Source organism: Microtus ochrogaster, chromosome 6 (assembly GCF_000317375.1).
Source record: "Microtus ochrogaster isolate Prairie Vole_2 chromosome 6, MicOch1.0, whole genome shotgun sequence".
NCBI lineage: Eukaryota > Metazoa > Chordata > Mammalia > Rodentia > Cricetidae > Microtus > Microtus ochrogaster.
In genome coordinates this window covers 83,177,137-83,200,344 of record NC_022013.1, presented here as the reverse complement: position 1 = coordinate 83,200,344, position 23,208 = coordinate 83,177,137, and the positions used below count along the sequence as shown (strand labels likewise).

The 23,208-nt window shown below is 47.9% G+C and overlaps 1 protein-coding gene across 1 annotated transcript in view; it reads left to right on the top strand.

Annotated features, from left to right (window-relative positions):
* The first annotated feature begins 6,532 nt into the window (after window positions 1–6,532).
* Cnih3 (cornichon family AMPA receptor auxiliary protein 3) overlaps window positions 6,533–23,208 on the top strand; it is a 98,027-nt gene continuing 81,351 nt past the window's right edge. Inside the window, exon 1 of the mRNA XM_005348944.3 lies at window positions 6,533–7,442. Coding sequence (XP_005349001.1) covers window positions 7,362–7,442 — 81 coding nt within the window. The 5' untranslated portion in view covers window positions 6,533–7,361. The remainder of the gene's footprint in view (window positions 7,443–23,208) is intronic.

Below are 23,208 nucleotides of genomic sequence, written 5' to 3'. Positions count from 1 at the left end.
CTACATCAGTGGGTCTTGGAAAGGGGCTATCATACTCCTGGGCTCTAGAAACAAGGGGCCTGTTACAAAGGGCCACAGGGCAAAGCACCAATACCAGCGGGCAGAAGGGGTTGGGGCAGGGGAGTCTGCATTTATTGGAGTTTGCAGGGGAAAAGCAAGGCAGGGCAGCCTAGACAGTTTAGGATAGGTTAGTCTGAATGATACATGGGGCTTTGGATGGATTGGTTCCTGACTGGCTTGTGATCACATCTGTGAGAGCTTGTCTTGATTGACGATTTATTGGGAGGTGCCACTGTGGGTGGTACCAGCCCAAGGAAGGTGGGTCTAGGCTAGACTCCTGAGTGAGGGAACCCAGGCCCAGAAAGACAAGTGTCACAAGTTCTCACTCACTTGTGGATCCTAGCACTGAATCTTGGGATTGGTGTGGTTAACTGGGAGTAACTGTAGAACTGAGGAGACAAGAAAGGGACCCTTGGTTTGGAGGGGGACGAAAGACTTTAAGGGTGCTGGAAAGCTCCACCTGAGCTCCGCTTCTCTCATTCCAGACCCTGCCCCTGAGATAGCCCGCCGTTAGCGGCTCCACCTCTTAGGGTATTTAAAGCCCCTCTTGTGGCTCACCCTCATGGTTTCACTTCTCCCCCGGGACTGCCCAGGAATGCTTTGATCAGATTAAACCTAGACTTATTAATTGGGCTTGGTTTGATTGGTTGTGTTGGTGGAGAGGCTTAATATTGGGCACAGAAATTTCCAAAGAGGGAGGTAGACCGCAGGTGATATGAAGAGGGGAAGGGAGTAGTTGGGGAGAGAGAGGTCTAGGTAGGAAGAGTGATGGGGGTAGGGTAGCGGAGCAAAGGGAGGCTACCTAATATGGAGCATGTTTGAGACAGTCATCTGGATGCCTACTACTTCATAACCCTCACATCTATTTAGCATAGTTTATGTGGGGTTACCTTACATGGGGGTAATACTCCTCCAACATGCCATAGGTTGCTAAATAAAAAGCCCAGTGCCACACGTGGGATATCTCTACTTGATTTGTTTGGTTGGGGTGTCCCGGAGACTTCCTAACCAATGCAGGGAATTGCTATTGCTCCTGGTTGCCCTCCAGAACACAGTGATAAGACCTGATTGTTGAAGACACCACACAGTTTGGTCACAGTACATGGAGAAATTAAATTGGTCCTGACCAGAAAACTCCCCACCTCCTGGCTAGCTTTCATAGTACAGAAGGTGCTATGTAGGCAGGTGGTGGGGGTAGGGTGGGGAGGTCATTAATAGTCAGTCCTACCCAGCTGTGAACCCTGCCATATATACACACACACATATATACATATGATGTAGAGTTATAGTTAAATTTATATATTATAGTGACCCACTTCCTCCAACTAGGGTCCACACTTCAAGGGTTTCACAGTCTCCAAAAACAGTACAGTGAATTCAAGACTAAGTGTCCAAATGCTGAGCCTGTGGGGGCTATTTCTCTCTCACACTGTAGCTGTGGATTTCTGGTTGACCAGATGGCTTTGGTCTAAGAGCCAACTTATTTCTGGCTCACTGTGACTCATATGGGGCAGTCTTGTCCATGACAAAGAAGGGGCTTCCAGAGCACTAAGTCTGGTGATTCGAGGGTTCAGACTTGGCCCTCAACCCTGTCTCTAGTTCACTCCTGCTCCAGCCCAGGCTCACACACGTCAGGGAAATGGCCAGTGCATGAAGGGGAATGTTTTGAATACATGGCAGCTTAGTTCAGTGGGGGTGTATGTCTCCTTCCATCCCATTAGTAACCCCATTCCATGCACAGGGAAACCTGACCAGATACGTCCTTTAGCACAGAATGCAAGCATGTTCTCTGAGTGACATTAGCTCAGTTTTTGGTGCAGATGGGATACGTTCAATCCTTCCCTTGCTTCCCTGTCAAGTCTCGTGGGAGTGCCAGCAACTCTCTAGCCTTCAGCTTAAATCCACACATCACCTTCTCCAGTCCTACCACTCCTGGGTCTCAGCAGCCATCCAACCATTCCCCAAGTCACAACCGTAGACTCTGTCTCGGAAAGACCTTCCCGAAGTCTGTTTCTCTCTCCTGGTGAGTTCAGATATGTGGAGTGTCTTAAGAACTGAGCCCTTAAAAGTGACTATTCATAAAAATTCAAGCAATGCAAAACAGCATCAGAGTTTTGCAGATGTCCCTCTGTTCCTTATCAGACTCAACAGCAGGTAGTGTCTTGCCATGAGTGCTTTCCAGTTGTTCTTATTTGATAACTGCTTCCTAACAGCCTGGATTTAAAGGTTCTCCCTTCATCCCTTGATGCTCTACAGGACACTTTATCCCCTTTTCTTGCATACAGTTGATTCAATAATAACTTTTCTAAAGTTGGAAGCCTGACACCTCCAGCTCCATGCATAGCTGATGCCTTTAATTCACTATAACCCGAGTGCTCTGCTCGCTCTCTTCTGCTAGGCTGGCATTGGCTGGGTTCGGATACTGTTTCTTTAGCCTGCCCAGCCCCCATTCACATGTGGAAAGTCTACAAAGTGCTGGTTCACATGAGCTATACACATAACCTCATGACTCTCTTTAAAAGAGTTTAAATCTAAGTCTGAGCATCCTTGATGCTTGACCAGAAGGAAGTTTGTTATTGGGGATGCAGGAGGAGCCTCACAACTTTGGGCAAAGCTTCTGCTTCTGCCGCTGGGTACAGGTCCTCATAGGGTCTTCCTAGTCTAGTCCTTTTACTTCTGAACTTCTTCTCTTTGCTAGCTGGAGATCCTTGGATGCTTAGGCCTGGCCTCCGCCTCCCTGGCATCACACAACCACAGTTGTGTCTTCTACAGCACTGGCATGATGTAATATGTGCATCCTCTTTTCTCTAAACCCTCGGCCTCAGCCTCTCCAGCCTGCAGAAAATTGCTTCTTGCTTCCCCCTGGATGTTGACAGAATCATTTTGTCTCCTCTCCCAACTCCAGGCACCCCCCCAGATGTCTTCAGAGAGACAAACCTTTCCACCTTATACTTTATTCAGCCACCATTCATTAGCATAACTGCCTCAGCTCTTAACTAATGAAAGATTTCTGTTCTGATTGGTAAACAGTATGGTGGCAGAACATGGTAGAAAAAGAATCAATTAATAATTAAATTCTAAATTAAACCCATCAATTTAGGCTAACCATGATAGGACGTCACAAGGGCCATTGATAGATGGGCCTCCCATGTACTTATTTATTACAAAGCACCCCCTGCAGTGTGCCTCTCAGTGATATCACTATATTGAAATCGTGGTTGTCCCCTGATGCTAATAATCACCACTTTAGATGTATTGCATATACACTGCAATTCTTGCATACATTGTAAACACAGTGTTTCACTACTTACAAGTTTAAGAATTCTTCAATAAAGCAGGAAAATCTACACTTATTAGCATTCTATTAACAGCCATATACCTGTGTCATCTGCATCTGTGGAGGACACAGTGATGATGTGGGATTCCCCTCTGTATGCTGTGAATACCATTGGTTAATACCAAAACTGTCTTAGGCCTGTGCAAGGCAGAACTTGGGTAGGCAGGGAAAACTAAACTGAATGCTGGGAGAAAGGAGACAAAATCAAGGAGAAGCCGTGTAGCCCTGCCAGAGACAGATGCTGGAACTTTAAGCCACAGTTTCATGGCAATACACGATTAGTAGAGTAAGAGTTAGCCAATAAGAAGCTAGAGCTAATGGGCCAAGAAGTGATTTAAATAATATATTTTCTGAGTGATTATTTCCAGGCTGAGCAGCCCGGAACAAACAAGCAGCCTCCTCCCACAAATTGGTGTGCCAATGTGGGGCTGACTATATCCACATAAAACCTGAGAAAGGTTGGAAAGGAATTCTAGACACAGAAAAACAAAGTTTAGCCACATTTTTTTTGTGGGGGGGGGCTGGTTGTGTGTGGCAGCTCCCTTAAGAGAATTTTTCCTGATTCAGCAGTAGCAGAAAAAAAAAAGCTGTGTGGTTTTGAAATGGGCCATGTTGCCAGTGTGAACTCTGGCTCTTTCAGGAGGCTGAGCATTTAAATGGGGTTTCTGTCCAGCGTGCTACAAGTTACTTGTTAGCAGCATGGGCCAATTGGTTATCAGAATATACATGTTAGTAAATTTCTATTTGTCTTTGCTTGTAAATCTCTCTTTTGTCATAAGGGTCTTGCAAACTAAGAATCTACAAGGGTTGAGAAAACACTATTAATCCTTATAACTTACATACACATTCACCAACATGTCAAGCATATTATATCGAAGCTTCGGATTTAATTTCTTAAATTATAATAATTAATCAAAGATAGATTAAAAATCAGAGGATAAATTTTTATACAATAACACTTTAAAAAAATTCTTAATTAAGATGTTGATAAAAACAATTTAAAATTCTAAGAAAATATACTTCAAATGTTAAAACTACCCAACATGTACTTAAGCATAATCAAGCATTTTCAGACATGAAGTATTCAATAGTCATTAAAAAAATAATGGTATCTACATAAGCATACATTCATCCTAAATTCATGGTTTTGCTTGTTGGAAAACATTCCTACTTAAGTGAGAAAGCAGCTTATTTGACAAGTTATAAATCAAGACAGTAAAATATTTATTTTCTAGGAAACTTTCACATACAGCTTCTTAATAATTTATTTAAAATGAGAAATCTAAACCTTTTTGATCTTGTTCAGTTGAGAATAACACCTTAGCCAATAGACTAAGCTTTATTGTTCATACTTTAGAAAAATGGTATCAGTGAGAAACGTGTCATAGAAATCCCCTCTACAGACTGTCCTTACATCTACTAGAAAGTCCGGCATTGCAGTCAAAACTTTAGAAACATCTGGAAATGCTTTCTGTTTTTTGTTTTTTCTTTCTTGGGTTTGTGTGCATGTGTGTGTGTGTGTGTGTGTGTGTGCACGCGCGCGCGTGTGCTTGTGTGTATTAAGTGTTTAGAGTAAGGGGTTTCCAGACACAGAAAGACAAACATTGCATGTTTTCACTCCTAGCGAGTCCTAATATTTTTAGATTTCTGTGTCTAACTTGGAGGGTCTGTGGAATTTAGGGGTGTCTCAGAGAATCCCAAAGAAATGTAGGATATTATCTTTTGCTCTTGGTTGCCTACTGGAACTTGATGATAAGACTCTGTTGCTGAAGAAACTTGGGTCACAGGACATGGAGAAATCAAGTAGGCACTGACTAGGGAGGTTCCTCCTTGTTGCCTGTCTTTCATAATGCTAGAAGTTGCTATGCAGGCTTCTGGGGTGTCTGTCACTCATCAACAGCAGCGAACCCAGTGAGCTACTGTATCGAGTACCACGGTGAGTGCCACGGTGAGATGTGCCCACGGATGCAACAGCGGCATGAAGGTTTTGGGAGTAACCAGCTGCTTTCTGCTTTGTTTTAAGGCTTGCAACAGGAGAAAACTCATGCCTGCTACAGTAAACCTGGCTAAGAATCCATGGTTGGGGAATTGTTAATGCCCAGAGGACGACTTACTACAATCATTTTGCTAAATGGAAATAGTATCAGATTGCCCTCTAACTTTGTATCTCTATACCTAGATTAGTGCAGTTCTCAGATCTCCTGAGGAAAGTTTCTTTGTGCAGTGCAGGACAGCTAATGAGGAAACACACAGCCTGTCAGTGTGCAGTGGAGTGTTCAGCCAGCCCCAGGTGTGACAACTATTATCACACCCTTGCCAGTCATCTTCCAGGACATTTCTTTTTGCCTTCTGGACTGACTCACCTGAAATTCAAGTTCTATCTGCAGGATTGGAACCTTTTTCATTGAGTGATTATGATACAAACGTTTAAGATGCTTAAGCCCTGTGGTGGAGTGTGCAGTCCCTACAATTTACGGATTGACTGGGTACCAAGTGCTCCCTGCTAGGTCCTGTTTAGTTTGAAGGTACTCATTGCTACGTTTCTGATAAGGAAAGCAGGTTTTATTTGAGGCTAAGAAAGTTGGAGGTATGAGGGAGTCTGCCTCCAACAGTACGAGCTCGAGACAACACGGAAACACTTGCTACTGCCTTATCTATGGCACCAGGTTCCTTCAACCCCAAAGTCAGCTGGAACGAGATCATGTAGCATGCCAGAGGTGGGCTCTAATGCAGGATTCTGCGCGGTGGGGGGAGTGCGGGGGTAGAGGGTACGGTGCTCAGGTTGGGTTGAAAAGGCACTTCCAGATCAAGAGTACCTTACAGTCTGAGAAATCTGCCATGGCAGGACCTAACCAACAGGAGCCAAGCCACTTCCGCGTCCAAGTCCCCTCACTTCCCGCTCCAATGTACACAAAACTGTTGGAAGCCTAGGGGCGGCGGGCGCGTCATCGCCATAGCCTTCCGCCTTCCCACTCGCTCTGGGCGCACGTGCTTAAAGAGTCCCTGCCCCTCCCGCCTCCGCGCGCGGGGCCGCAAGTTTCCTCCGAGAGGCGGGCGCGCACCGCGTCTCCTCGCCACCGCCTCCCCCGGCCCCCAGCGCTGCAGTCTCCGCCCGCGGGGAGGGCGCGCTCCGGAGCGGGCAGGGTGGGGCGCCTCGAGGGAGGGGTCCCAGCGCCGCAGTCTTCGCGGCGCCCGCGACAGCAGCAGCAGGTGGAGCCCCGCTCAGTCGCGAACAGCACTTGGCCGGAAACCCGAGCCACGGCTGCACGGCCGGGAGCTGGCCCGCTCGGCTGGAGCCCACGCCGCCCCGGTCCGACCCAGTTTCCCAGGCACCGGGTTACGGAAGCCGGCGGCCGGGGGACCGCGGTTGGGGCCGGGGCCGGATGCATCTCCGTGCGCACAGCTGCGTTGGAAGACCCCAGCCCAGGGTCCAGGACTAACGGGACCTGGCTCGCCTCGGCCGCTACCTAAAGACTTGTGTTCGGGGACAGATTGGCTGTGGGATTGAGGACCTCGGAGTCCCCGCATCTGGCCGGACGCTCCTGGAGTCTGGGTGGCGCGCTCGCTTCACCGCTCCAGAGCGGACAGAGAGGCTCTTTCCAGGGGACCGGACCTCCTCGCCTGGTCCTCTCTGGAGTCCTCGCACCCGATGCCTGTTGGTCTCAAGAGCCTCCCTAGTTGACACAGGTCTGCAGGTGTTCTCTACTGGTTAGATTTCTTCTTTGGCTAGGGGAACAGTTGCCGCCAGCGACATTCTGTGCCCGTGGCCGCTCCACGTCCTGGGTCTCCCGTCCTGCCCGTATCTTGCCGGCTTCACTGACCCTCAACTCTGCCTTTGCTTGTTGTGCGTGCTCCTAGCCTTTGGTTTTACCGGGAGTGTGCAGACGTTTTCCTGGCTCCCATTTGGGAGGGCACTGGTCTCCAGGGAACGGCTTTGTGTGTGGTGGGATCGGGGTCCTCAACCATGGCCTTCACTTTCGCTGCTTTCTGCTACATGCTGTCCCTGGTGCTCTGCGCTGCGCTCATCTTCTTCGCTATCTGGCACGTGAGTAACCTGCTACCGGCTTCTAACTCTTTTGCCCCAAAGACCCCCTCAACCCCACCCAGGCCCACCTCGGTTCCTCATTTCACCCGCCTTCTACACATCGCAGGCGTGGGCGGACTGCGAGGCCAGATAGAAGCATTTGTTGAGCAGACCTTGTCTATCTCCCTTGTCCCGGGGCAGGAGACACAATTCTTGGCATCCCCGAGGCCAGGCGGTACAGGTACTGGGCAGGCGCACCTTTGCCCTGGCTGGAGCTTGTGACTCGGGAATCCTCTGCTCAGGGCACTCTCCTGGGCGTGGCAAGGTGTCCCGGGCCGGTTCGAAGTAGTGGCTTAAAACCCTATCTGCCGGGCTCCCCCCTCCCCATCCCCTCCTGCAGAAAAGAAGAAGCGCTGCTGGTGGCCCAGGCAATTAGTCAAGTAACTATAACAACTAAACATTTAAAATGTCAGCATCTGTGGTGGGTTGCGTTCAGACATAATTGGAGACAAAGTGGAAACACAACCAGAGTGCCTTGTAAGAGGAAGGAGGGAGAGGCCAGGCGGGAGGGGAGGGAAATCAAGAGGGATGGGAGTTAAGAAGAGAGAGGGAGGAAGACCAGGATAAATAAGGTTCCAGTGTGATCTGGTTAGGCCCATCATCCCTGGGACCCTGGCTTCCTTCCAGTGTGGGGAGCAGATGGGTCGTAGGTCATCAAGTGTGGTGTGGTGTAGAGCCCAGGACTCCCGGAGAGGAGTAGGTCTCCTGTGGACTGGGCCACATTTCACAAGCCTTTGACCCCTTAGCTTCCTTCTGAGGCTGGTTAAGGTCCCCATTCTCATCCTGGGCAGGATGATCAGAAGGGGCCAAGGTCCTAGTGACTGATATAACCGCTGTTGGCAGCCTTGCCCTTCCAGCAGGGTGGGGCGATAGGAGGGACCCTGAGACCAACTCCTGGAGGCTCTGGGGAACCTTGGAGAGCTTGTGTACAATAGATGACCCAGAAGGGAGAAGACTGGGGAGTAGTTGAGATGCTGGTGTTTTGTCTGAGTGGTTTCTAGTGCGAGAGGGTTTGTCTTAAAATAGAACCCTGCATCTCCTGCCATAAGGGCTGTGGCAAGGAACAGAAGGAGAGTGTCTGGGGAGGAGGAAGGGGCTTCTAACCCCTGGACTCTGAGAAGATCCCGTAGAGCACGTCTAAATGTCCACCTCTTTCTAAGATTGTGTAATCACTTACCAGTGGTTTAGGAATGGATTCCGATGCAGGAACTTGGGGGCTGATATAAAAAGTCCTGTTAGATGTAATAGGATTTGTCCTCTCTGCCCTGGAATGCTGGGTCTATTCTACTGCAGACAGGGGGATTTGAGGCTGTTGGCAATTGCTAAGAAAAACATGAAACCATACCAGGTTTAGGATAAAAAGGGGTTCAGGGTAGCAAGTGCCTAAGTATGCAGCAGAGATCTGCTTCCATGTTCTAAAGGAACTTCCTCGGCTTCTTTGGATTTGGAGACGGAGCCACTTTCTTGAAGACTAATACTTAATTTGCTGTTTCTTTCTGGTTTTGCTTTGTCTGGAGGGTAGCAGATCCTGAGAGCGCCCCAAACTCCTTCAGACTTGGCATTCACTGCATTGGCCCCTGAAGCAGGGTGGGTCCCAAGAAAGAATTCTCTCCTCTCCCTCAGGGTGCATGTGGGTGAGGTTGGGGAGGGGAACAAACACTTCAAGAACAAGTTAATTAAGTGGATGATTTGTGCAGCTAGGTTGACCAAGTGACGTCTGAATGTCCTAGCGATCCTGCACTGGCCTCTACCCCAACCCTCATGGCCCAAACTGAGGGAGTACAATGTAGTCAAATCCCAAGTCAGGTCCTGTTGGCACAGTTAGTGGAAGTGACATGGTGACAACAGGCACAGTCCCTGTTTCCTAGTCCTTTCCTTCTCTCTCTGAGTCAAGCAATCCCATCCCCACCAGTGATTTGATTCCTGAACACCGAAAGGAGCACTCAGATATGGTCTGATTTCCTCATGCACACACTGTGTGTTTGTGGGTATTGGTTGAATGGTGGTAACTATGTCAACCTAATATTTAGGAGAGTTAGTAGATGGTGCATTTGCCTTCTTTCCAGCATCTTATATTTCTATACATTTCCTGGTCTGATGAGTCATATTGATTGCTTAGCATGTATTGGCATCCCAAGCAATGAATCCGCATTTAATACGCAGTGGTTAAAATGCCTGCACCCCCTGGGCCAGAAGAGATGCAGGCTGTAGGTTTTCCCCCTTCTGTTTATCTGTGCACGCACGTGCCTACTTAAGGTAAATAACGGAAGTTCCTGTTTACCCAGTATGTAGTCCTCCGATCCTCGGACCTGTGTAGTTTGGAGAAGACCTCTCAGGTGTACCTCCAGTTACCCCACCTCCTCTCTTCCACCTCCCCGGATATCTAGAAGCAAAGATGGATGTGGCTCGTCATAAGCACATTTAAACATTGATTTTTGCCTTGGAAATCTCTCTGCACTGTTTTCACATGAAACTATTTCCCATCAGCCACTGCGTTTGGGTACATTTGTCATGGTTTGCAGAAGCCGAGTGAGACTGAGCTCTTCGTTCGTTTGTTGGAAACCATGGCTTTGTGTTCTTTGTGGATATTGCCTCTCACATGCCAGGGCATTGTTTAGTCCCCACAGATGACTTTTTTGCACAGGAAGAAACTATAGTTCTGAAACTTCCCAAGCGTGTGCAACTTGCTTGTGTTGGACCTGGGATTTGATTTGAGTCTGTGAGTGTTTTACAGCCAAGCCCTTTCCCCAGCTGTAATCACTGGCTTTGAATTATTGATTTAATAATAATTTCTACCCAAAACATTACCTTCTATGTCAGTAAGATATTTAGAATTGGAACTTCTGACTGGAGTACAGTAAAGTTCAACACAGTACACATCTTCCCCGTCCCTTCTATCTTTTGTTTTGCTTTGCTTTGTTTGCAGTCAGAGTATTGATATGTAGTCCAGGCTGGCCCAGAATTCACCCTCATCCCACCTCTGTCCCCGAAGTGCTAGGATTTACAAGCGTCTACTGCACACCCAGCTCTGTGCATTCCTCTTTAAAAGAAGAAATTCTACTCCACCTTCTTAAAAAGTAGACTTGCTTATGGAAAGCCAAAGGGTAGAGGTTCAATTCCAGAAAGTTTGAAAATACAGCCATATGCAAGGGAACAACAGTCAAGCCACCAGCACCTTTCCATCCAGAGAAGACTGGGTGTTTTTAAATGCATTTAAAAGGGTGCATGTGGATGCAGCCCACAAGTGTCTTGAAAGCTTTGCTCCATGGAGTGATGTCTGTTTCCAGCCAGCCTGAGATGAACAGTGTTTACTCACAATTCAGAATCTTCTCTGCTCCAGCTTGGCCAAGCCTGTTTGCAGACGGTCTCATTACATAAACACAGATGAAGCTGTTCTGTGAAAAGATCAAAGATGCATTACCGCTTATTTCAGGCTTTTAGTTTTCCAGGTTTTTAATGTCTAGAGTCCCCCTGAACTTCCGCAGTTAACAAATAAAATTAGTCCCCAGTGACGCTCTCTAGAAAGGCTTGATGCATCGCCCCATCTCGAAATGGCTTTGGGCTCATGCCGGCATTTACCCTTAGAGTTTGAGTGTGCCTCACGGGTGATAATGAGTCCTAGTCGGCTGAAGGGAAGTTTTACTAGACAGTCTTCATGGCTGGACCTTTCGGCCAGTTCTAACCTGTCAGACCCGGCCACTAGGAACAAGTCTCACTTTCCCCAGTTATCCATCTATAAGAAGAAAGGCGGGAGTGTTTTGTGAAACTAGATGCTTGGGGGGGGGGGGCTCATTGTAACCTTTTTCTTGGACATCTTTTTTGACCTGCTCTGAGCCAGGGGCAGCATAGCCCCTGCCAGCCCTTCCCTGGCCTCCACTGCTGGTCTGTTTAGATCAAGCCATCCTCTAGCGTTCAGAGCCAGCCACCTGCAGCTGCTGCCTGTCCACTCTGTCCCCGGCCACCCCACAGACTCTCTCCACCCACATAGGGAGAGAAGGGCCTTTACTGCCCATCCCTGTTGTCTGCAGCTGAGGATGATCCCGGGGCATGGAGGAGCTTCATAAGCTTTATACTGGATTCTCCTGCCCTTCTGCCTGGCCCATTTCTGACTGCCCTTGGGGACCACACCCTAGGTAGCCAGGGGCACACATCCTATTCTGGATTTTGGTGCTTTGGAACCTGGAGAACTACAACTGATGCCAAAAATGACCAACCATTCCAGGAGACTCAGAGTCCTTGATATCAGTGGCATTCCTCCTGCAAGGGCAGTGGAGGGCGGGGGAGAGGGAGAAAACAATGGTGAATCTGGTGGGCTCCCTCTGTCCAATGTGATATGTTTCCTCCTGCCAGGGGCCTGGGAACACTGGTGAACCCAGAGGGCTCCCTCTGTCGGTTGTGATATTCACTTCTCCTTTCAACTTGTGTTGAGTGTTGGCTGGCCACCTCCCAAAGCCAGTCTCGTTATCATCGGTTCTCCATCAATCATGCTGTAAGAGCAGCGGAGGGAATAGAACTCGGAGGCTCTGGAAACAAGCCAGTGCTGGCTGGCAGAGCCTCATCAGTTACTGATGTTTCTAGGCTTCCTAAGCTTGGATGTGGCAGAGGCCCCAAGGCAGGTTTTCTCTAACTCTCCCGTCTCTGAACAAAGGCAGGTGAAGCCGTGTGGCCTTGCCATGCAGGTTTCTACCTGTCCCAACCCTGAGAGCACATCTGACTTCACTTTCCTCCTGTCCCCTCCACTCACCGCTCTCTGTTATCTGCTGTGTGTTCATGTGACTCTGCTCTTCATTCTCGGGGCCAGTTTTCTGCTATTGACTTTCTTCCCACAAGGTGAGAAGTGCCTAATGTCCCCGTCAACGTGCTGTCTGATGGTGCCTTCTTCATTCTTTTCTGTCACCGTCTTTTACCTCTGTGGGCCACTCCCTGCAAGATCCACCAAGGATTTGGGTCTAGTAGTGGTCACATCCTCACGGACCTGTGTTGTGCCTGGTACTGAACTGACCTAATGCCCTCAGTGAATACTGAACACTCACTGCCCCGCACTGATCAGGAGCACTCATTGCCCCACACTGATCAGGAGCACTCACTGCTCCCGCACTGATCAGGAGCACTCACTGCTCCCGCACTGATCAAGAGCACTCACTGCTCCCGCACTGATCAGGAACACTCACTGCCCCGCACTGATCAAGAGCACTCACTGCCCCGCACTGATCAGGAGCACTCACTGCCCTGCACTGATGTGACAGAGGTCGTTGTTAGGAGCACTCACTGCCCTGCTGTCTTGGTCTTTCCTGTTGCTGTAACAGAACATGGTGCATCATTTAGCAGGAACAAGAGAAATTTATTTGACTCACAGTTAAGGGTGCTCACAGGTCCCGGATCTAAGGGCTGCACCTGGCAAGGCCTTTCTTATTGCTTCACAACATGATGGAAGCCACCACACGGCATGAGAGCATGTGTTCCGGAGAGGGAAGGGAGGCTCCACACCCCACCTTTAGAGCTAATTCTTCCTACGATAACAGCTTTAATCCATTCATGAAGGTGGTATCCCATGACCTAATGTCTCTTAAAGGCAGTTTTTCTCTTCATACCATCACAATTGCAATTAAATTTCAACATGGTTTTTGATGAAACAGTCAGACCATAGTACCCGCCCTCCATGAATTTCTCCACGTATGCTCTAGCAAATCCATTTCTTCCCTGGCTCAGGTCATGATCTCCCTTTTGTTGAAGCTGATTTCTTCCTTGAATATTGATTAGATGTGTTTCTCCGTATCCTTAGTGCCTTACCCCACAACCGTGTCTCAGGTCTCCAAGTCTCTTCTCTTTGCAGACAGGTTTTGCCCCCTTTCTCTTTAAGTTCTTCTCTCAGACACATAGTATGCTGGGAACAGATAAAGCCAAACACTCTGCATCCGTTATCCAGGCCTGGACAAAGTCAGTGTTCTCCAGAGGCGTTTCTTCCCTGATTTTAAGATATTTGTTGACCGCCTTTGACCCATGCTCTATGCCCACAGTGCTTCTTCGCTCAGTGCCTGCCAAGGACACTGGCAGACCTCTGCTGGGCCATCTCTGGGTACCAGTTAGTGCTATGGAGGCCTCTCTGTGGTCTTGCCATCGCTGCTCGTGTCTTCCTTGTGGCTGTATTCCTGTTATTCCTTGGACCTTGTATTGTTTTTCTCTTTCTACCCTGGATGCTTTCCCATGTTTCTAGCTGGTTGTTTTCTTTCTGCCTCTTAGTCCTGCCCTTAGGCCAGGCCTGCATCTGCCCCTGTGTACTGCCTGCCTCATGCCCATTTGGTTCCACACTGAATCCGTGTGCCTTCATCACTCAAGGCTTCGGCGGACCTGGTCCCCACCTAGGGACCTTTCCACTCCCCCTTATTTAGTTACCGTTAGGTGTTAGCTTTCTGTCACGAAGAGAGTGAACTATAAAAGATTCTCTTGGGCTCATAGATCTGAAGTTCTAGTTCATGATCCTGCGGCCTGATGGTGTTGGGTCTCTATTGAGGTAGTCCATCATGGGTATGAAGCAGATAAAAATCATAAATCATATGAACCAGGAAGCAACAAGAAAGAGAATGAAGAGATTGGGGTCCCTTAATCTCCTGTAAGGGCACACCTTAAGTGATGGAATTATTTCCTAAGGGTACTGCCTCCAACTGTGTGGCTCCAAGACTAAGCCTTTAATCTGTGCCCCTGGGAACATGCACCCTCCCAACATGGTCGCACACACACCTGCACCAGCTACCTTGCCTCATGACCCTGCTTTGGGCCAGGCTTCATTTGTTCTTCCTTAGAGTATAATATCCCTTCCATGTTGTACTATGAGCAGCGATGCTGCTTCCCGGGGCTTCCTCCATCACTTCCATATTGGCCTCCTGAGTTTCCATCTCACTTGAATGAATCCACCTGCTGCAACCCCCCCCCCCCCAGAAAAGTAGTCCCAACATCGGAAAGAATCTCTGCATGTCATCCGCATACTAAAACCCCTTCTGGCTTTTACTTACAGACCTTAAAGGGCTTCCAAGACTAGGTCCAGTTAGCAGTTTCCTCTCACTTGACTCTTCTGTGCTTCAGCTAGTTCCCACGTGGGCCCTTCCACATCCGTGAAATGCTGTCTACTGACCTCCATTCCTTATTGGGCTGGCTGAGTTCCAGCCTTACATTCTCCGTGAAGCCTCCGCCCACCCTATCCATTTCTTCCGTCCCTTGCCTTACATCCCATGGTTCCACTGGTCATGCAGCCCTAGGCTCCTGGTTCATGGGGATTGGAACTGCTGCTGTCTGTTGTGTCCTCCGTATCCAGTGCATGGTGGTGCAATGATTAGAGCCGCTACAGCAGAATAAGTCCATTCAGCATCCGGCTAATGTGCTGGATCAACCAAGCTTGACAAATTCTTCCTTGATGAATAGCTTCCTAGACTTAAAATTGTCATAGGGAGGGTTTCTAAAATTATACATTTCTGGATCTGCAGGAGGCCTGCGGCATCCCAGACATGGTGGCTCTGTGAGGGAAGGTTGTCCACTGTTCTATTCTGTGAAGAGACACTATGACCAAGGCAGCTCATAAATGAAGGTGTTTAATTGGGGGCTGGCTTACAGTTTCAGAGGGTTAGTGCACGTACATCATGTCAGGAAGCATGGCAGCAGCAGGCTCTGTGCCGGGGCAATAACTGAGAGCTTGCGTCTGGTCCACAAGTACATAGGAAGTGAGTAGAGAGTGAGACTGGGCCTGGCAGGAGACCTTGAAATCTCAAAGCCACCCCAGTGACACACCTCCACCAACAAGGACCAAACATTCAAATACATGAGCCTATGGGGTCATGCTTGTTCAAACCACCACAACAGTGAGTTTTATAGTCCAGCGTCTCTAGGCAGAGGGGAGATGCTCAAAGGGACAAGTCAAGGGGGGAGGTCCTTGTACTTGCAGAACAAACATGCTTACTCATTGAGCCATCTCAGCAGCATCTGTGATACCCATGAGAATTTTATTACATTTATTATGTGTGTGTCTGTGCCTGTGTGTGAGCACACGCGCACACTCTCGCACAGCCATGGTGCAGGTGTGGAGGTCAGAGAGCAGCTTGTGGGAGTTATTGTTCTCTCCACCACGTGGGTCCGGGAGAGCATACTCATGCAGTCAGGCTTGGTGGTCAGTGCCTTTTCCTGCTAAGCCATCTCCTCAGACCCCGTGAGACCCATTTTTTGGTCATAATTGTGAAATACACCATTCTCTCACACCACTTAGCAACCAGATGTAGATAGCCTCCTTGTGGCTCAGAAGACACAAATATTAAATTCTAGCTCATATATTTGCAATTCAGGTCGCTTCTTACGGTGACTGAAGGGACCTCAGAAAGGAAGCTGAATTGTGCAGCTTGGAGGAGAGGCACCAAGTGAGTCCTGCTACAGACAGGGCATCTGTGCCCATGCATTCCAACCTCAGATCTGGGGGGCTAGGGTGGCTGCTGCTGGGGGGGTCATTTATGTCCGGTGTCAGAATCTTCATGGGTGACTGAAATTTTGTATGCTTGATAGAGCTGGGATTCTGATTAAATCTCTTAAAGGTCATGAAAACTCCCAAGTGCACAATTAAGTCCTGAGTTGGTCTGTGAATAAGCAATGTAGAACTTAATAACGAGGCTGGCAAATATTTTTAATTTAGCATAGGGTGAGAGGCAAACATGAGACTTTCTTACATATGCCAAAATAAAGCCAAACAAAGAGAAAGGTGTCTAAACCGAGGGTAGGTTGGAGTGGAGCCGCCGGCATTTCCGTGTACACCGTATGGTACCTGGGATAGGGAGCTTAAAGCCGACTTGGTGAGAACTAGAATTACCTGGGAGAAGAGTCTGAGTGTGTTGTCAACCTTGGGTTGGCCTGTGGGCGTGTCTGTGAGGGCTTGTCTTAATTAAGTTAAAGAATGTGGGAAGATCCCACCCACTGTGGGCAGCACTATTCTTTAGGCAAGGTTCCTGAACTGTTAAGAGTGGAGAAGTAGAACCGACCACAAGCAAGCAAGCAAGCAAGCAAGCAAGGGACAGGCAGGCAGGCAGGCAGGCAGGCAGGCAAGCAAGCAAGCAAGCAAGGGACAGGCAAGCTTTATTTGCTAAAACACAGACAGAATATCACTGCAGTGAGCATGAATACATACATACAGTTTCTCACAATGGTGGAAGTAATGTGACTGGCTGTTTGAAATTCTTGCCTTGACTTCCTCACGAGGAATGGTCAGCTGGAGTTGTAAGTTGTCACAAACACTTTCCCCTGTAAGTTGCTTCACATCAGGGTGTTTTATCACAGCCACAGAGATGAAACTCAGCACCCTAGACACTAAACAATGTGACAGGCTTGAGGAGGTGGCCCTTACACCAGGCAGGGTGTAAGACTAAAGACTCTGCTTAGGATCCTGGGGTGGATGAAGATGCTGTAGGGAGATGTTCGAAGTCCTGCCTGCCTTTGCACCCCGTCTCCCACCAGCCGCCATCTCAGGACCCCAGCACCACACTTAGACTGCATCGGCCTTTGGGTGTGTTTGTTCGTTACTCTGGCCACAAAGGAAAAACGTCTCTCCCGAATCTAAATTCCCCGTGTTTTTTTCTCACGGGAGGCCTCTGTTCTCATCTCAACCATTCTGCGCTTCAGTCCGTCGCCAGCTCCCATGACACTGACAGACTCAGGTGGTTCATTGGGGCCTCTGTGTCCATGCACACGCCCATGTCCTCACACACTTTAACATGTGAACACATGCCGTGGCTTCTCAAATGACGAAGCAGAAGGGTGATTTCAGTCTGGAGCAGTCATAGAATTTTGAGGGATATGGTGGCTGCATGTTGACACATGTTGAGGGACATGGCTGGTGGGTGGTGGCTCTCCGACTGTTGACAGGGATAAGTCATCTCTGGCAGCTTCATTTGGCCTGTGAAGCCAGAAGTTTACATATTTCATCATTGGGAGAAGAGGGAGTCTGTGGCTTTGGGGATAGTGGTGACCCCTGTAGAGCAGGGTCTAGCAATTGGCCCTGCTGGGTGGCGTACTGCAGGTGCTGAGCACAGCATCCACTAGGATGCTCCTGTGTCTTCTCTGTGGCTACAAGAAGGACCAGTGTGGTATGAAGGCCTGTTTGGTACAAGGTTCAAGTGCCCAGGAAAGCGTAGTCTCAGTAGAGTGCCTCTGTGGCATTTGCCAGGCCCTGAGTTCAACTCTGGGCACCAGAGAGCAATCACAAACACAACACAACTGTGCCTCTGTAGCTGCTATGGCCTTCCGTGCAGGCACAGGAAGGGCAGGCGCTGGCTGCTTCCGTCTGTCTCCAGAACTTGTGCAGATGCTAATCAAGTGTGTATGGAACTGGATTGTTTTCTGTCCAGCTGTCAGCTAATTGGTCTCGTGCACAACTAAACTTAGACTGGCATCCCTGTTGCCTGGTTCCTCTAGTTTGGTCCTGCTTCTAGCCTTAGCTACATCTCCTCTGACTACCTGGGAGAGAAAGGGTTCTCGTTAGCCCTACAGCTTCTACTCTGGGGGTCTGTGTAGCTTCTCTAACATTTTAAAATTTGATTTTTAAAATTTTTTAAAAAATTGTGGCACAATACAGAAGATATTGTCTTAACTATTTTAATTCCCCTTTAAACACACCATGGGTACATTGAGTGTGCTCATGTTTTTGCATCCATCCACCACCCATCTCCAGAGCTTCACCTCTAAACTGAAATCCACCCTATCAAATAGTAACTTCCTGTTCCCTTTAGTCCAGGCATCTGCTCTTCTACTTTCTATGAATTTCACAATTCTAGGTACTTTACTTATATAAATCGAGAAAACAGCATTTTTTTCTTTCTTCCTGGCTTGTTTCACTTGATGTCATACCTGCAAGTTTCACCCATGTGATGGCATAGATGACAGTTGGGTTCCTTGTTAAACTGAGTACCGTTCTATTAGGTGTTTATGCCACGTGTTACATAGCCACCTGTCGGATGCCGAATCTTGGTTGTTGATTGGATTGGGAGATGCCTAGTGAACTGTCAAGGTGCGCTCTGGGTGTGGCTGTGAGGTCATTTCCAGAGATGACTCATTCACGGGTAGGCAAACCCTAAAGACTCACCCTGAATGTCTGTGGCCTCATCCGGTAGCATGGGACGTGGATGGAAGTAAAAGCAAGAGGAAGAGGAAAGAGGGAAAGCGTGCACACCTGTGTTCTCGATTCTTCTAGAGTGAGCATATATCCCATTTGATTTTTTCTGTTGTCCCGATCTTGGCTCAGCACCAAGATGATTCCGGGGCCTTTGAATATCAACTTACAGTGAGTCTCTAGGGCATTTTATGCCTCTAACCTCAGTCTCTAGGGCATTTCATGGTTGGTTTTTCTTACTGAATACTGCCAGCCTCTTGGATGGAGAAGCTGCTGGCTTTCCCAGCTGGTGTAGAAGGTCCGTCTGTATTTGTGTTGCTTTCATTGGTTATTAAAGAAACTGCCTTGGCCTAGTCGATAGGGCAGAATTCAGGTAGGTGGGGAAGACAGAACAGAATTCTGGGAAGAAGGGCAGAGTGGCAGACACCATGAATCTCCGGCCTGAGATGGACGTAAGTTAGAATCTTGCTGGTAAGCCATAGTCATGTGGTGATACACAGATTTAATAGAAATGGGTTAATCAAGATGTGAGAGTTAGCCAATAAGAGCCTAGAGCTAATGGGCCAGGCAGTAATTTAATTAATTCAATTTCTATGTGGTTATTTCAGGGGTTAAGCTAGCAGGGTGGCCGGATGTGGCCCGTGCCTCATACTACACCCAGCTCTCTGGGCCGCTGAGGCCATTGTGGGGCTAATCAGCCTCTGATTGTGTGAGTCAACCTAATGAACGCCCTCTTGTAATCATGCATATTCTCTTGGTTTAGGTCCTCTGGAGAACCCCGACTAATCCTCTTGACTTATTTCCGTCTTGTCATTGTGAACGACACTACAGTGAGCACCATACACAAATGCCTACCCAAGACCAGCTACCAGTTCTGTGCAAATAGTAAAGGTAGAATACCCAGATCACATGATCATTTTGTGACTCCTCTAACCTTACACAGAGAAACTCTCTGGGTCTCTCATCTCTCTTCTCTGTCTGCTCTTCCTTGTCCCTTTGGCCCCCAGCAGGTACCGTTCAAATTAACCATACTTCTCTTTCTGTGATCAAATGTCTGAGAGAAACAGTTTAAGGAAGCAAAGCATTATTGCCCCCTTTCAGCCTGCCATGGCACAGGGGGTGTGGTGGAGCAGAATGGCTCACATCGTGGCAGCCAGGGAAGCATGAAGAAGGGAGAGGGACCCAACATAAGCATATCTTATAAGAAGCAACTTCCTTCTGCTAGGCCCCAACTTCCTAGAGTTTCCAGAACTTTCCAGAATAGTATCACTGGGGATCAGGCTTCCAAGAGCAGACCTCTGGGACATCCCAGATATGTGCACTGAAATACCTGGCACGCTGGGTGGTGGTGGCACACACCTTTAATCCCAGGACTCTGGAGGCTGAGGCAAGCAGATCTCTGAGTTCGAGGCCAGCCTCATCTACAGAGAGAGAGAGAGAGAGAGTTCCAGGACTGCACAGGGAAACCCTGTCTCAGAGGCTGAAGGGGGTGGTAGTGAAGAAGAAGAAATTCCTGGCCAGGTTTATTGCATTATTTCTATTCTATAAACAATTATAAGATCCTTACTTAAATCTTATTAAGCTTTAGTTGCCAGAAATTATAAATGGTCCTTAAGCAGAGATTCTAAATTCTAAATCAAAGACCACTCTCCCAGGAGTCTGCCTGTGACCATAGCCAGTTATTTCAGGGGATTCCATCAAGAAGAGATTAGTAGTGTTTCCCATAATTTTAGGGTGGAGAAAGTTCAAGGCTGTCTGTGAACTGACAATTGCACCTGCTATTAGGAGATAAAAAGGGTATCTTGCCAAAAAAATTTTGTACTTCATTAAAACCTGATTTGCATTTCTCATCTCAAGTCAGTGGAGAGGTGCAGGAGACCCCTAGGCAGTGCTGGGGTGAGAGGAGGGGGAGGGGTGGGCCAGGCAGGCAGCCTTGCATGTTTTGTAATGGGGGGGGGGAGCAGAGACAGGACTCGCACACTCACTGCTGCGCTATGTTGGGCGCTGTTGTGGGCACAGACATGGAACATCTGCCAGTTCACTGGGAGATAATTTGGAGGCTCACTTCATTTTTTTTTTTATTCTTTTAAATCCTGCCTTGAGTCATTTGAGTCATGAAAGTTGGTGTGTGTGTTTTTTCAGTCAGATTCATTAAAAGATAAAATTATGGGCTGGAGAGATGGCTCAGTGGTTAAGAAGGCTTGCTGCTCTTTCAGGGGACCTGGGTTTAATTCTAGGTACCTACATGGTGGCTTGCAGCATCTATAATTCCAGTTCCCAGGGATCTGACACCTGACCTGTAGTCATCAGGCATTCATGTGGTGCACAGACATACATGCAGGCAAAGCATCCATTCAGATGAGAGAGAGAGAGAGAGAGAGAGAGAGAGAGAGAGAGAGAGAGAGAGGAAAAAGAAATGGTAAGACCAATCGCAGACCACCACCACTAAAAATGTCATAGCAATGTAAGTCTGTGCTTACCCAGACACCTGTCTTGTGTGGATAGTTTGTTCTCTTTCCTCCTGTGGCAGAGTGAGGTGAGGAGCAGGTGGAGAGACTTATGTACCCTCTGGTGTAACTGGTAGAGTATGGGTCGAATGTCCCAGTGGAACAGCAGCATCCTGATGCCGGTGCGGAGGACTCCCATCCTTGTATGCTTACTCTCCTCCAGGGTGTGAGCAGCTTGACTTCCCCGAGACTGTCTGGCTAGAGGGAACAGAGCTGATTATCTATCCTTTGAATATCCACACTATCCACAGATAGTGTGCTTAAGATGGGCTTTCATTGACTCATTGGTTCCCATTCTCTGTGTCTTTTTCCCTCTCACAAGGCAAAACCACAGACAGGAACTACACATGCCTCCTCTCTCCTTTCCTCAGCTATCCATTATTCCTAGCCTTTCCAGGCATAGCTCCCACTTACATTGTTTACATTGTATACAGTGATAAATCAGGTAGAATTCATGTTTACATTGTATCCAGTGATAGATTAGGTAGAATTCATATTGTTTACATTGTATCCAGTGATAGATTAGGTAGAATTCATATTGTTTACATTATATCCAGTGATAAATCCGGTAGAATCCATATTGTTTACATTGTATCCAGTGGCAGATATGGTAGAATTTAGCTCTCTACCACTGCCCTGGAACAGCTCTGGGCTGGCTGATTTAGCTGTCTGTGGTTGTTGTATGGTCCTAAAATTGGGGACTCTGGTTCCCTCCCCTCTTCCTTCCCTCTCTTGTTTTATTTGTTCTGTCTGCTTCCCTCTCTGCTCCTTTCTCCAATGCTCCCAGACTCCTTTTATTTCTTCTCTGCGTGTGTCTCCGATCTATTGGAGGCTGCACAGTATCACTTAGCCCAGCTGGTAGGTTCCAGGGCTGGGAAGTAAGCTGCCACCACCTCCCACCACCATGATGTCTAGAACCGTGGGCTGACATTTCCAGCGCATCAGTTTTCAGCATCTGTGTTCACATGGTCCATTTGGACTCTGGGATCCACTTCTCCTGCTGGGGAAAAGTGCAGGGGAGGAGATGGAGTCTTGGCACCAGCTCCTTTTTTCTTCCTTATTGGCAACTGATTCATGAACTCTAAAAAAAGAGTTGATGGCAACATGGCTGGCTAGCCGTGGCAGCCCAGATGGCCCCCTATATAATAGAGACATTTGTATCTTGGATTAAAAACTATTTAAATGTGTTCTGCAAACCTTATCAGGAAAAGGAATTAGTAGCTTCTCTGAAGGAGTGTCAGTATGGAAAGGGTTAAATGATGAGCTAGTTCTTTGGGGTGGTAAGATGAAAATAGGATTGGGAAGTTTAGAGCCTGGATATGGGTGGATTCTGAGGGTACTACTTTAGTTCATGGGGAGCCTTAGATATAAGAAGAGAGGTCCAATCTAAACCTTGCATATATGGACTTTGTGCTACATGTTTGGCTGTTGTGCCTGTAAGCAGAAATTTCTGTCCTGTCTAGTCCTGCAGCCATTCAGTCCCAAAGAAACACACAGAAGCTTATAATAATTATAAACTGTTTGGCCTATTAGCTTAGGCTTATTATTAACTAGCTCTTACAACTTAAATTAACCCATAATTCTTTTCTATGTTTAGCCATGTGACTTGGTACCTTTTTTTTTTGCTTTTCATCTTGCTTCCTCTGCATCTGGGTAGTGACTATAGACTGAGCCTTTCTTCTTCCCAGAATCCTTCTAGTCTGGTCACACTGCATATACTTCTTGCCTGGCTACTGGCCAATCAGCATTTTGTTAAACCAGTAAGAGTGACAAATCTTTACAGGGTATAAGAGCATTTTCCACAGCAGTGTCTGTGTTGCAAACTGCTTCACACTCTTCACAGACAGACCAGGACCCAAAAGGACCAGTTTGGGAGTTGATGTGTCCCATTCCCCAGCTCTGTGTCACTGGGAAACAACCATGATGGCCACATTCTATTACAGTGACTCTGTGGGACTGCCTGAAATCTGGAACAGACTTTCATTGTCCTTATTGTCATGGGTCATTGGTAGGACACTGGGTGGAGCAGGGGGCCTTCATTTGATGGGGATTCTGGAATTCCAGGGCAACAAACTGGTTCTGTGGA